Source organism: Musa acuminata, chromosome BXJ1-3 (assembly GCF_036884655.1).
Source record: "Musa acuminata AAA Group cultivar baxijiao chromosome BXJ1-3, Cavendish_Baxijiao_AAA, whole genome shotgun sequence".
Lineage (NCBI taxonomy): Eukaryota > Viridiplantae > Streptophyta > Magnoliopsida > Zingiberales > Musaceae > Musa > Musa acuminata.
In genome coordinates this window covers 4,503,847-4,517,129 of record NC_088329.1, presented here as the reverse complement: position 1 = coordinate 4,517,129, position 13,283 = coordinate 4,503,847, and the positions used below count along the sequence as shown (strand labels likewise).

Genomic DNA, 13,283 nt, shown 5'->3' with positions numbered 1-13,283 from the left:
TTTTCAATGGAAAGGTAATGTCTAATTGTCTAACAATCTTTATCACCTACAGTGTATTTCCTCTGCTGTAAACACACTTTTTTTCTCTCTCCTTTCAGATAAGGCTTGGAAATATGCAACTAGATTGATCTTTTTTTTTGTTATACATAAGGAAAGATAAAGAGAGAGGGAGGAGGGAACGTGGAGTTCCTTTTGCTGGAAAAGAAATAACAAGGGCAAAGTAAAAGTTTTAAGTGATAGCTAATATACACAGATTGCCTATTAACCCTTACAAGACACTGGTAGAGATTGCCTATTAACCCCTTTTTTATCCTGTTTCTCTCTTCTTCCAAGTAGGGCTGCTCAAAGCTTGACAGTAGAACATGTAACTCAATACTTGATATCGAGGAAAGAAATTGTTTGTCGTGATATATCTGTGTAGCATTTGCCCTCTGAAGATGACCCTGACCTCCTCAGTTCTAGTATCTGATAAATAGACCAGGTCTTTGGCTTATGTGTTATCTCAACAATGTTTGTGTCATCATATTCTAGCATGATTAATGATGAACTAATTTTCCATGAAACAATACAGCTTGCCATGCTGATTGCTGTGTGGAATGGCATGTTTGCCTGTTTTGCTGGATCTCCTCCTCCTTTCTTGCTCAGGTATGTCTGTCATCTTAACATACTTATAGTTAATATATTTTATTTGATACAAATGCCACCTCAAATTAATAATTTTATGAGGTCCAAGTAGGTTGAATCATTTTGATAGGGTTGACCCGTCTCTCTCTGTCTGGGAGACACAAAGATGAGCAGGTGAACAAAGTAATGTTCACTTCAAGTGGGTGAGTTGCTCAAGTTCTGAATGTTAGTGTTGTGTAGACACATTAAGCCATCCATTGCCTCTGCTTTGGTCAAGTCTATGCATTCCGCGTGATTACATGCTATCAGACAATTCCACTACTTGTATTGGTCTCTTCTTTTGACTTTTTTTTTTTCGAACATCATCACCTAAATCGATCGGAAATCAACATCGGATCGGTGATTGAAATCTGAATTATCTATTCAAGTTTCACTGTAGAAAGAGAAATTTAGGAGAAGGAAAAAATAAATTGGAAAGGGAATAAAAAATAGAATGGGAAAGGTCAAGCAGGAAGTAGATGGATCGATGGCATTATTATGCCCCGTTCCCATCTCACATCCCTTCTAAACTTTGGCCATTACCCATCTTGTGGTAATTAGTATCTCATCAGGGATACAGTAAAGAAGTGATGTAGCAACCAAAGTTTGGGTCAGTTCGTACTGATGAAAGGCTCCATGCACCGAAGGGTTGAACAAATGACTTGACATACTTAGGAAGAAAGCAAAGAATTGAGCATGCGTTGGGTCAATCATTTGAGTTGACCCCGCGTCGAGATTCCAATAAGTGGAAGCTTCCTCCTATATGCATTAGCTAATCCACCACGAGTTTGACCATGTCCCAAATGCTACTTTCCCCTTTCTTCACTGATCTACTTCGACATTTTGTCCCTCCTTTCTTTTAGTCTTTATTGGAAAGACAGTAACCCATATCAAGACGAAAAAATAAGGTTATCTTAATACACACAAGAGGTCGGCAAGATCACCTACCACAGAGACAGAGAGAGAGAGAGAGAAGCAGGTTAGCTCAAGAGTAGATATGACAACTAAAATGTCTCATTTATGAGTCCAATTCTAGATATAATAAAGTTGTAATATTGCAAACAGAATGATGAGTCGTTCATATCGAAAAAGATGTGTGCCTTAATATACCATATTACAACAGTATATGAAATATTCTTGCCATACTTGAACATGTAAAGGTGTGCATGGATGCGCCTCGTGAGAACACGAGAGGGAGTTGGGTTGGGTCATATGAGAACGAAATGGGAAATGGGAAATCGCCCTCTCCCAGCAACGACGAGGATGGCTTCCACGTATCGCAGATCTGAAAGGGCTCGCCCCGTGGCAAAGCTTCCACGCTGATCGAGTTCTTCTACCCTCACCCGACAACGCTAACTCATAGAGGAGATTGGAAAAAGAAGGCCAAAGCGGAAAGCGATCGTCTGTCCTCATCGCTCTCGATTCCATTTCGCACTCCACCTCCTCCTCCTCTTCCGTCAAGCTCCTTTAAAGCGCGTGGAGAAGCTCTCGCTTGGGATCTCCTTGCGGCTTTTGCTTCTCTGGATGTGATCATGGTTTGGAGGAGTTAGAAATGGACGAAGAGATACGCGAGGGGAGATCAACAGAGAGAGGTAGATGCGTCGAAGCAGGCTACTGCCATCACTGTGTTGTTGTGATCGGTGGCTTCTATCGCAGGGTCTGAGGATTCTTGACTGCTATTCTTGTTCTTTTGATACCCTTGTGATCATACCAGAGAGAGGGATGGGATACAGGAGGAGAGGAGGAGGTGGAGGAGGCGGGCCGCCGCCGTTCTTGGTGAAGACGTACGAGATGGTGGAGGAGAGCGGGACGGACGAAATGATATCGTGGGGGAAGAAGGGGGAGTCGTTCGTGGTGTGGAAGCCGGCGGAGTTCGCCCGAGACCTGCTTCCCCTCCACTTCAAGCACAACAACTTCTCCAGCTTCGTCCGTCAGCTCAACACCTACGTATGTCTCTCTTCCTCTAATGCTTTACGCGATCTGTTCCTCTTCTCTGCTTGCTCCATTTATATCGTAGCTCCATTTTTCGATAATGAATCGATGCTAAAGATTCATCTTACGGCGGGATTGATCGAGTATTCTTGTTCTTGCTCTCGTTCTCTCCACGACTGTTCTCGAGAACAAGTCAAGTCGTCAACTGCGTTTTAGGAACGATGGTCGGATGTAGCTGTTCCACATCCGCCACGTTTCCCGGGAAAGGAGGGTAGGCTGGCTCACCTCCCTTCGTGTCTCGAACAAGACAGGAAATACTCAACGCCCCTCACGCAAGCGCTATGACGTCCGTCGGGGAGACAGTTTTGTGAAGGGGATTCCGTATTCCCTGTCCCGGGAATTATTTGCGATGGGATGTCGTATGGAAGTCCAGCGTAGTTTCGTTTCAGCTTTCACCGGCCACACAAGATTTGCCGTAAACATCAGCTGCCACTTATTTCTAAGCTTTAGGAGCTTATTTTGGGAGCATAACATGTCGCCAGAAATAAAGTAATTTAGAACCTCGAATATATATATATATATATATATATATATATATATATATATATATATATATATATATATATATAGTTGCAAGATTTCATCCTTTAAGCATCAATCAACACATCGGACGGCTTCTCGAGTGTTGGCCTGCAAAGAGTGGACTTGTCTTGCAGGGCTTCCGCAAGGTGGTGGCCGAGCGATGGGAGTTCACGAACGACAACTTCCGGCGAGGAGAGAAGAAGCTGCTCCGCAACATCCACCGGAGGAAACCGGCTTCAGAGCCTCGCCCATCCGCCGACGACAAGTCGAGTTCGCGACATGAGATCCGGCTTCCACCTTCGTCCACTTCCAACTCCTGGGACAGGCACAGCTCTTCCTCTGCCTCCTCTCCTCCGCCATTGCCGCTAAAGCAGCCTCTGGAACTAGCAAACGAGAATGAGAAGCTTAGGAAGGATCACTACGTCCTCAACACCGAGCTGGATCGGGCCAAGTGCCGCTTTCATGAGCTGCTACGTATCCTCTCCAAGTATGTCGATGTCAGTCAGCTGGACTTGGGTCTGCCAATGAGGCCAGCAGCAGCAGAGGCAGCAGAAATAGGTAAGAAAGAAGGGGTAGAAGAAGAGACTCTGGCAGAGCAAGGAGGAGGAATCAAGGTCTTCGGGGTGCTTCTGAAGGGCTTTCAGGGAGAGGAGAGGGAAAAGAGCACCGGGACAAAGAGGCTGCGGCCATGGAGAACGGCCCATGAAGATGAGCTTTGCAATGCCATGGATGGGAATCTCGACACCTCTGCAACAGGGCAGCAGCAAGGTCTGCAACTGAGCTCAGGTGCTTGCTTGATGGAAACGGTTGTTGGTAATAAGCAACTGCACCGACAAGAAACGGTTTAATGATATCTATGTAGAAGGTTAGAGGAAGAAGAAAGGGGCTCAATAAGTGGTCCACAACTTCTCCATTCCAAAGGATTGGGAGAAATACGATGTATCAGATAGGGTGTGAGATGGATATATAAAAAGTAAGTGATTAAGATGGGATTAAAATCCAAGATCTTAGAATCTTGTGATGGATTGTCGAAATCTTTATCAATTAAATTGGTTGACATTTGTTCATTATTTTTAAGAGACAAAAAATACTTATCTATTGTAAATAAAAAGATAAAAGTTATAAAAAAAATTATAAGAAAAATCAGAAGCAATTGGAAAGTTTCACGAACGAATAAAGAATCTGATTACTAAAAGCTAAAAGAAATCCACAATTCAATAATCACAAGTAATGATGTTCGACATGGGACCAATCCTTTGACTCGACAGACTTGATCCAACTCGGTGTGGCTGTGTTCGGTTCGGTCCGGTCCGGTCCGGTCCAGCCGCGATCTAGTACCCGTGAAACATACCTACCTTGTGATTGGATACTGTTACGATATATGCGCCACCGAGGAGGCAGGTGGTAAGGGTATTCACGGAGGGCGACTGTCTGCTTGTCCAAACCGAACATGATAGATTCTTTTCTTTCAGCCATTAGCTCGGAGTCAGGAAGACAAGCACACCAACCGCGACCGCGGCGGCCGGCGCGACTCCTCTTCCTCAGGCTTCGAAGGAGACGATGGCGAAGGAGAGCGGCCATCTAACGATGGTTGCGGCCTCCAATCAGCAGCAGCAGCGGAGGAGATGGCCGAGCCTGATGCCGCTCCTGGCGGCTCTGGTCGTCTTCGCCGAGATCGCCTTCTTGGGCCGCCTCGACATGGCTGAGAAGGCCGCCTCCGTGGTCGAGCAGTGGTCCACCCCCTTATATTCTTCTTCTTCTTCTTCTTCGGCTTCTTGGACTCTGAAGGGGCTCGATGAGGACGAGGATCGGGGCGACACTCGGAATTGCGAGGAGTGGTTGGAGAGGGAGGACGCCGTGCCTTACTCCCGCGATTTCGGAAAGGATCCGATCTTGGTTCACGGCATGCAAAAGGTTAGTATTTCTTTGATGCACTTTTCTTCTAGTCAACGTTCGCCTTTCTTGTATTCCTTTCTTCCTCCTAAAGCTAGGTTTCCTCCTCCCTTCTTCTCTGAAGGGCGTTATTGTTGTAAGGCTTTGTTCTCGTGGAGGATGAACTTTTTGCGTAGTTAGGATTTCTAGCGTTGTTAGATGTTAAGGGAAATCTGATCAATGGTAGCCAGCTTTGTTTGGCTGTAGTGGTAAAAGGGTGTCGAACGCAATGAATTTGGTGGCGCACTGGTTTCCTGTTACAAGTTTGGGTGTCTAGATTGGATATAAGCCTTTCCTTTTGTAATATATATTGTTTTACATTTATCTTTGACTAGCCATATTCCACCCTGCAAAATTTAATAGGAGATTACTATATTGTTCGACCTTGCTCGCTGCCCCCTCGGTGCCGTCCTCGGAGGAGTAAGAAGAAGAGGAGGCAAAGAAGAAGAAGAGGAGGAGGAAGAAGGAAAAGAAGAGGAGGAGGGAAAAAGAGACAGGGAGGTGGAAGAAGAAGACAGTATTTACGTCCATTTGCAAAGACGTAGTTTAGAAATATTAAAAAAATTTAAAATGGGGTTGTAGATAGTAATCTCCTTGAAAATTTTAAATATTTCTAAACTATCATTTTACAAATGGACCTAAAGACCCTCTTCTTCTTCCTCCTCCTACCCCTTTTCTTCCTCTTCTTCTTTCTCCTCCTCCTCCTCCTCCTCAGAGGATGATGTCGAGGGGATGATGAGCGAGGTCAGCAGTGACCGATGTCAGCAACGAGTGGAATCGGCAACAAGGATGAAATAAGAGGTGTGGGGAAGAAAAAATGGGGATAAAATTGATGATACTGGGGCTATAATTAAGAAAGTAATATTTTATATTTGTTTTAAAGGGTTGTCAATAATTAAAAAGGAGTTGTGAATAGTAAGCTTCAATTTAACATAGCATATATTTTTTTTCAAGATTTATGATCTTCCATAATTACCCCTCCCATTAACATCCATTGAGGAAACTGAAGTTAATCACTGCTCGTCATGGTTATCAGTTGATAGTGTGATTTTAAAAATATTAAAAATACCTAATTAAAAAATATTATAATCATAATGGGGCTTGTAAAGGGTATTAAATATTAATGCTCTAATGGTCAAATGACAAGTAACAGATGGAAATTCACTACAAGGACATATATGTGAGTTTTTGAGTTATATGTATATATACATGACAGACCTAAGTTGAATGGGATAAATACAAAGATCACCAACTCTGTGGGATACATATACAATTTTGCATTTAATATATTAGCCTAAAGTAGTCTGGTTCGAATCAGTACCCACAACACGATTGAAGGAAAAATGATTTTTTTTGTTTAGATGATTTAGGGAAAAGAGTGGTACTGCACAAGTCATAGCAGTATAAGAGAAATGAATTTGGTTCTTGTAAGGTGAGAATGACAAACAGAATGTGGGATTGAACTTATCTGTGTGTTCAAGACAATTTTCTTAGGAAACCCTGTTCTGATGAATAAAGTGATTCTGAAAGGTATCTCTATAATTTAGGATGCATGTTGAGCTGGTTCTTTATCTACATTCATTGTATTGAAATGACCATACCATCACAACCACAGTAGTACAACAATACTCAGGATTACCAGATTGCAGCAGTAGGCTAAGTCATTTACTGATGCATAAGCCTCACTTTGATAAAAAAAAAAGGTTATATATATTTTATCATCTGCATTTGTTAATTTGGGGTTATTGATTTATCAAATGAACAAATACAAGTGGAGACTTCATCTTTTATCTTTGGAAAACTATTCCATTGGTGTGGTACATATTTCATGTTATTTTTTGTTATCAGACAATCAGCTAGATGATGCTTTAAATATTGCTAGAGCATGCAAGTAAATATTGCATGGGACAACAATCTAGAATTTTGCCTGAAGCGCCCTTTTGTTATTTGATCTAACTGATTCAGTTAGATCCCATCAAACTCTCAAATGTCAATCTAGAAACTGAATCTGATCTTGTATGATTTAACCTTGCTTAATACTATTAGTCATCAACTGTAGCTGATTCAAGGGGATAGTCATTCACAGTTAGATACAACTTGGGATGCAATAGTGGGGAGTTTTTCACATGGATGAAGTTCATTGAAGCAAAGCTGTGATGCTAACAGTAGCCTTTTAGCTTTTACTATAGAATATCAGTATCACCTCTTGCTAAAATTTAAATCTTCTTCCATTTGTTCTAATTGTATCACACATGTGCAACTCAGGATTGGAGTTCTTGTCCCATGGACTGTAAATTTGGATTTACAAATGACAAGGTACCTGATGCTGCATTTGGGCTACCACAAAATCCAGCAGTAGCTGGTATCTTACGGTCAATGGAATCCGCACACTATTATCCAGAAAATGACATTGATACGGCACGACGGTGGGTAAGCACAGTTTATTTGTTGAATCATATTTGTTTGTTTCCATCTGAATAGTTGAAAATTCAGTCTCTTATTATGTTTTGTAGGGTCTTTACAGTTGGTCTAAAATGCACATTTAATTTGTAGATTGACATATCATAAAATCAACTTCTCTACCAGTCTCTTAGTGTTAGTAGAATGTATGCCTGTTAAAAATTTATGTTGTCTGATGGACAAACTAATTGGCAGTATATAGTAGAGAAGGAAAATGTTTTATTGATATGACAACTGGATAGAAATAGTTACCAGAATAGTTTTACAGGACACTCTCAGTTGGCTCTCTCTCTCTCTCCCTTTGTGTGTGTGTGTATATATATATATTCTTCCTATAGCCAATTAACAATTAGATTCATTTGCTGATAGCATGACATCACACAATATACCAGCTGTTGATTTCTATTGTTTGTTCTTGTGGTCAGTATTATCTCTCTGGCATTGACAATATTAGGACCTAGTGTAAATGCCTAAAGCTGGAAATGAGACTTATTTTAATTAGATTTTATCTGATATTTGACTAGATTGTGCTGAAAATATCATACGTGCCTTGCATTAGTTCCTCTTTCACTAAATTTTCCATTTTCATGAAGTATGCTCCAATCATGTGCACAAAGTGATTATTATTCTTTTGTGACTGTAATCCTGGGGCAAAAGGACTAAGTAGATGATGCATATAAGTACTACACCTTTATTGCATGTGTTCCAGTAAGGTGCATCCTTCAATAGCATACATTGTGAAGTATAGATCTTGACAATAAAATACATTGTGAAGTATAGATCTGGAAAATAAAATTTGTAACAGGATCAGAATATCTTCTGGGTGAAGATCCTTATCCTCTTTAAATCTGCCAATGTTATGTCTTTCAATACGACCCTTGCCCTCTTTAATTAGATGATGGCTAAGACTTCCTTGCCATCTCAACATCCTTTGGAAAAGGCATCCTCGATAGGAGATTCTTCATCTTACGGTTGAATATAAGTAGGCTATCATTCTCATCTTCATTTGATTTAAAAGGGAGTATGATCACATTGCCATGGGGTTCAGATTCTGGCAACAGCTAAATTAGTTCCATCTGCATGTCCTTCTCCAAGCAAAGTGAATATTCTCTGAGAAATTTTACTTTTCATACTGATAATGTTCTCTCCAAGTTCTGAAACGAATTCAACAATTTGATCAAGACTTTTGAATAAAGATAGACTGGATCAGTCTTCACTTGATTTTGTGTTTGAAACTGGAACAAGTGCTTGTTTTTTTGAATGACAATTGCCAACCACACCAAAGTAACTTTGTTGAGTTTACTGTCATAGCACACCGATATGCATTCTTTGTATATGTAAGTTTCTTATTTAGGACAATCGACTCTAACATTGAAAAAGTGCTTGGTTTTTTAAATGACAATTGCCAACCACACCAAAGTAACTTTGTTGAGTTTAACTGTCATAGCACACCAATATGCATTCTTTGTATATAGAAGTTTCTTATTTAGGACAATCGACTCTAACTTCATTGGATACTTTCTTTAGAAGGATCAAATTTTGTTGCCTAGATCAAGCTTATAATTAATTATCTCTTATGAGAACATGCAATTCAACTTCCTATTCGATTAAAAACTGTGGACCGGGTCATAGGACTCAACAATCTCAGAACAGTGAAGATGCCATTTACTAAGAAATCATACTTTAAGATAACTATTCTACTATAGTATAAAAGTCAAATAATTTTGAAGGTGGACTCTTGGTGCTTTTTATTGTTCTTTGATTAGTCACTATATATTGATTGCTCAAGCTTAAAATTGATAGATTAACATATAACAGTATACATTTTCTGAAAGGAGAAAGAAAAACCTACTACTTACATTGTCATTTAGCCATCCATACTACTACTCTTAGGTTCTGTTTCAAATGTTGTTTTTTTCCCAAAATTATTTTATTTATTATGTTATTGTTTCTGCTATCCCAAATTAACATGTAACAATTTACTACTTGGAAAGGAGAAAGTAAATTTTTTTTCTCTTTTTCTTGAAGATTTACTTGGATATTGACCGTTCTGTCTTGGGTGATAGGAGAGGGTATAAAGTTGTAATGACGACCAGCCTTTCCTCAGATGTACCAGTTGGTTATTTCTCATGGGCCGAGTATGACATAATGACTCCTATGCAGCCAAAAACTGAAGAAGCACTTGCAGCTGCTTTCATTTCCAATTGTGGGGCTCGAAATTTTCGTTTGCAGGCCCTTACTATGCTGGAAGAGTCAGGCATTAAGATAGATTCTTATGGTAGTTGTCACCGTAATCGTGATGGTAATGGTAAGTACAAGCTATGTCATCGTTTTGCTTTGTTTATTGTGGATTTATGTGTTTCTCAATAGCTCCCAAATGCTTGATCACTGGGACAAGAAATCTGCATTGTTGAAGAACATACAGTCCTTTTTATGCTTGTTCACATCACACGTAGTCAAAGAAAACTATGGTATAAAATGTACTGTGAACATGCATGTTGATCTGGTGATGTTAAAATCTCTATCTGGTGATGCTTATGTCTTTGTACACTTATTTACATGTATATACTATGTGCTTGGTAAGAATGTTGCATTTTTAACTTGGAACAATTGACAGTTTCTTATGGATATTTCAATCTTGTTCCTAAAATTAGCTCTTGACCATGCACTTTTTCTGTTTCTTATTTGGATGCAGTGGAGAAAGTAGAAACTTTAAAGCGCTATAAATTTAGCTTGGCTTTTGAGAATTCTAATGAGGAGGACTATGTCACAGAAAAATTCTTTCAGTCACTTGTTGCAGGTATGCCGATCAAACTATTATATTTCTTACCTGTTCATGTTCAAGTTTCCAAACATTAAAATTTTTTATTGCAATTGGCAGAATCTATTTCCTCCTGCATTATGCGTTTATAAGAAGCTGTCATTTTTTAGTGTAAAAGTTTGCATATTGCATTAGTTTGGAGTTAAGACCATTCTTGTGCATGCAAACCCACATTTCAGTTGTAATACTGTATACTTTACACCTCATTTTTTTGAAGTTTACTAGTTGACCCAAAATCTAGGTGTCATCCACCAAGGAATAGGAAAAACAATCATAATCTGTAAGAGATCCTAATTAATCCAATCTGTGGATGCATTATTAATGCTGACTTTTATGAACTTTAATCCAAACTCAGGAAAGCTTCCGTGAGAGTTCCTTGAATATTCTACTTCAGCTCAAATATGTCTTTAGAAATGTATTTCATCCTTGTTATTATTTTTCAGGAACTGTTCCTGTTGTCATTGGTGCTCCAAATATCCAAGACTTTGCACCTTCTCCTGATTCTATTTTGCATATTAAAGAGATTAGTGATATTGATTCAGTTGCCAAAAGCATTAGGTACCTTGCAACAAACTCTGAAGCTTATAATCATGCACTGAGGTAATTTCTGAAATTTTGTTAATTATCTGGCAAAAGACTCTTGGTCATCATGTGTTCATGCTTTTGCAATCAATCTTATCATAAGAATTCAGAAGCACCTTGAACTACAATGACATTTTTTAGCTTGTGTATGTCTGTTGATGTTATTCTGTAAAACATTTCTTTGGGAGTACATTGTCGTGGGATTTTAGCCGAGTACATTTTCTGATTGTATCTTATTGAAATATTTGATGGCCTGTGGACTATCTCAGTGTCCTTTCTACATGTTAAGCCACATTTGAAAGCTTGATCATGTTCCCCAAATAAGCTTCTCTTGTTGAATGGTATTTTTCTGCATTAGTAGCATGACAAATGCACAACACAGGATGATATTTTAATTACTTCAGAACCATACTGCGACGACATTCATACATATTACTAATTTGTAGAGTCAATTTAATACTAAGATAGCTGTGCCATAATGTCATCACTTCATTTCTTTTCAAATTGTGAAGCTGTGATGGGGAACCAAGTGTCTTGAATGTAGGTGGAAGCATGAGGGTCCATCTGATTCATTCAAGGCCCTTGTGGACATGGCAGCTGTACATTCATCCTGTCGGCTCTGCATACATCTAGCAACAAAGATCCAAGAGATTGAGGAAAAGAGTGCTGCGTTCCAGAATCGCTCCTGCAGTTGTGCCAGCAATATGGGAACAGTATACCACCTGTTCGTCAGAGAAAGAGGTCGATTCAAGATGGAGAGCATCTACCTGAGGTACCATATATTCAACTTATTATTTGAATTTATTGTTTCTTTTTTGTCATATGACTCTGCTGGTCTGTCTTCAATGCAGATATTGCGCTTGTTGCATGTCTGAAACCAAATATGGTTATGACTTAATAATCTAAACAGCCTTAATATGCATATTATGATTCAGGTGTTATGGTTAAATGACTACTTCCTTTTTCTTTGTCTTGACAATCTATGGCAGATCTGGGAAGTTGACTTTAAAAGCTTTAGAATCTGCAATTCTAGCCAAGTTCAGATCATTGAACCACACACCCATTTGGAAGAACGAAAGGCCAACAATTCTAAGAGGGGGAAATGACTTGAAAATACATCGAATATACCCAGTTGGCATCACTCAGAGAGAAGCACTGTACACCTTCAGATTTAATAACGATGCTGAACTCGAGAAGCATATCAAGAGCAACCCTTGTGCGAAGCTCGAAGTTATTTTTGTGTAGCGCGACCGCCTTCAAATTAATTAGCAATTTCCAACACATCTCAAGTTTCTAGTTCTGATGCAAATTATCTCATGGCGCCTTGGTACGTTGCAACAGAAGCAGCACACGGAGATCGACATCCAGATATTGTAGAATATGTACGTGCTTAATTTAAGGTGATGATTTTTAGTTGACTTGATTGCAAAAAAGTAGCATACAAAGGTTCCTAATTCATACACAAGTGCTAAGAGTAATGGTGTGCTAACAACTCTCTCATTTCCTTCTTGTTCATGACCTTCTGAGGATCCCTTAATGCCTCAACTATCATGATTGATAGAATTAATCTTTACTTTCATGATTAAATTATTGGACTTCTGCTATCGATCTTTTTCTTTGTTTTGATGCTCTTCTTATTGAATTTTGACAACTTGATGAGTACTATATATATATATATATAGACAAAAAGAGTGACAAACTGTAGAAAGATTGTGCAAACTTTTTAAAGAGAAGACTAAATTCCTATGAAGCAAAGAAAATTGGAACTCATTTATATAAAAGGAAATGATTAAAAAACAGTAAAAAATACAACTAAATACTGTAAATATTTGAGCAAACATCACATTTAAATGTGTGAAATAACCAAGAGATTAGAGTGTTCTTACTTACCACTGTGACATATTTTTGTTCTGAAACAGTAGACAGGACAATTGCTTAGTGGGATTAGCGTCACATGTCAATAAATAAATCACCACTTGGAGACAAAGGTAGGCAATGACTGTGAATGACAATTGTGGCGTACAGAATCCTATCAAGTCACCTCCATGTTTCCTCAAGGATGATTTCTCTAACTATGTTTCCTTGCAGCTACGCTGTTAATGTCGAACTAATGGAAGTCCTTCTAGTCTCTCCTATTATTCTCCTCTTTTTCCTGAATTTCTATAGAAAAATCAAAAACAGAGTCAACATTATCGACAATCCCTTCAGCCGTCAATGTTGACAAAATGCACGACAGGTGAGAAGTCCAACCCTCGTGATATAACCAGAGAGTTGAATCTGAGTGCTCGGAATGCTGCAGAATTTATTGTCT

General features: G+C 39.2%; 1 protein-coding gene and 1 pseudogene across 2 annotated transcripts; both read left to right on the top strand.

Annotated features, from left to right (window-relative positions):
* Positions 1 to 1,946: 1,946 nt before the first annotated feature.
* On the top strand, positions 1,947 to 4,243 carry LOC135618001 (heat stress transcription factor B-1-like; annotated as a pseudogene).
* A 367-nt stretch (positions 4,244 to 4,610) lies between these two features.
* LOC135617993 (putative fucosyltransferase-like protein) lies at positions 4,611 to 12,576 on the top strand. Of its 2 annotated transcripts, none has more exons than XM_065118874.1 (7): positions 4,611 to 5,091; positions 7,375 to 7,539; positions 9,598 to 9,877; positions 10,265 to 10,369; positions 10,834 to 10,990; positions 11,517 to 11,744; positions 11,962 to 12,576. In XM_065118874.1, exons 1-7 carry the CDS (start codon positions 4,738 to 4,740, stop codon positions 12,215 to 12,217), a joined length of 1,545 nt encoding a protein of 514 aa, XP_064974946.1. In that variant the 5' UTR covers positions 4,611 to 4,737; the 3' UTR covers positions 12,218 to 12,576. The 2 variants fall into 2 exon arrangements, with proteins under 2 accessions (XP_064974946.1, XP_064974952.1); XM_065118880.1 differs by having other exon boundaries at positions 4,613 to 5,091; positions 7,375 to 7,535; positions 9,636 to 9,877.
* The last annotated feature ends 707 nt before the right edge of the window (positions 12,577 to 13,283 follow it).

Bases quoted from the DNA above. Each gene is read 5' to 3' on its own strand.
- LOC135617993 (XM_065118874.1), top strand. From the start codon at position 4,738: ATGGCGAAGGAGAGCGGCCATCTAACGATGGTTGCGGCCTCCAATCAG. The intron at 5,092-7,374 runs GTTAGTATTTCT...TGTGCAACTCAG, and splicing joins TGGTTCACGGCATGCAAAAG to GATTGGAGTTCTTGTCCCAT. The intron at 7,540-9,597 runs GTAAGCACAGTT...TTTTTCTTGAAG, and splicing joins TTGATACGGCACGACGGTGG to ATTTACTTGGATATTGACCG.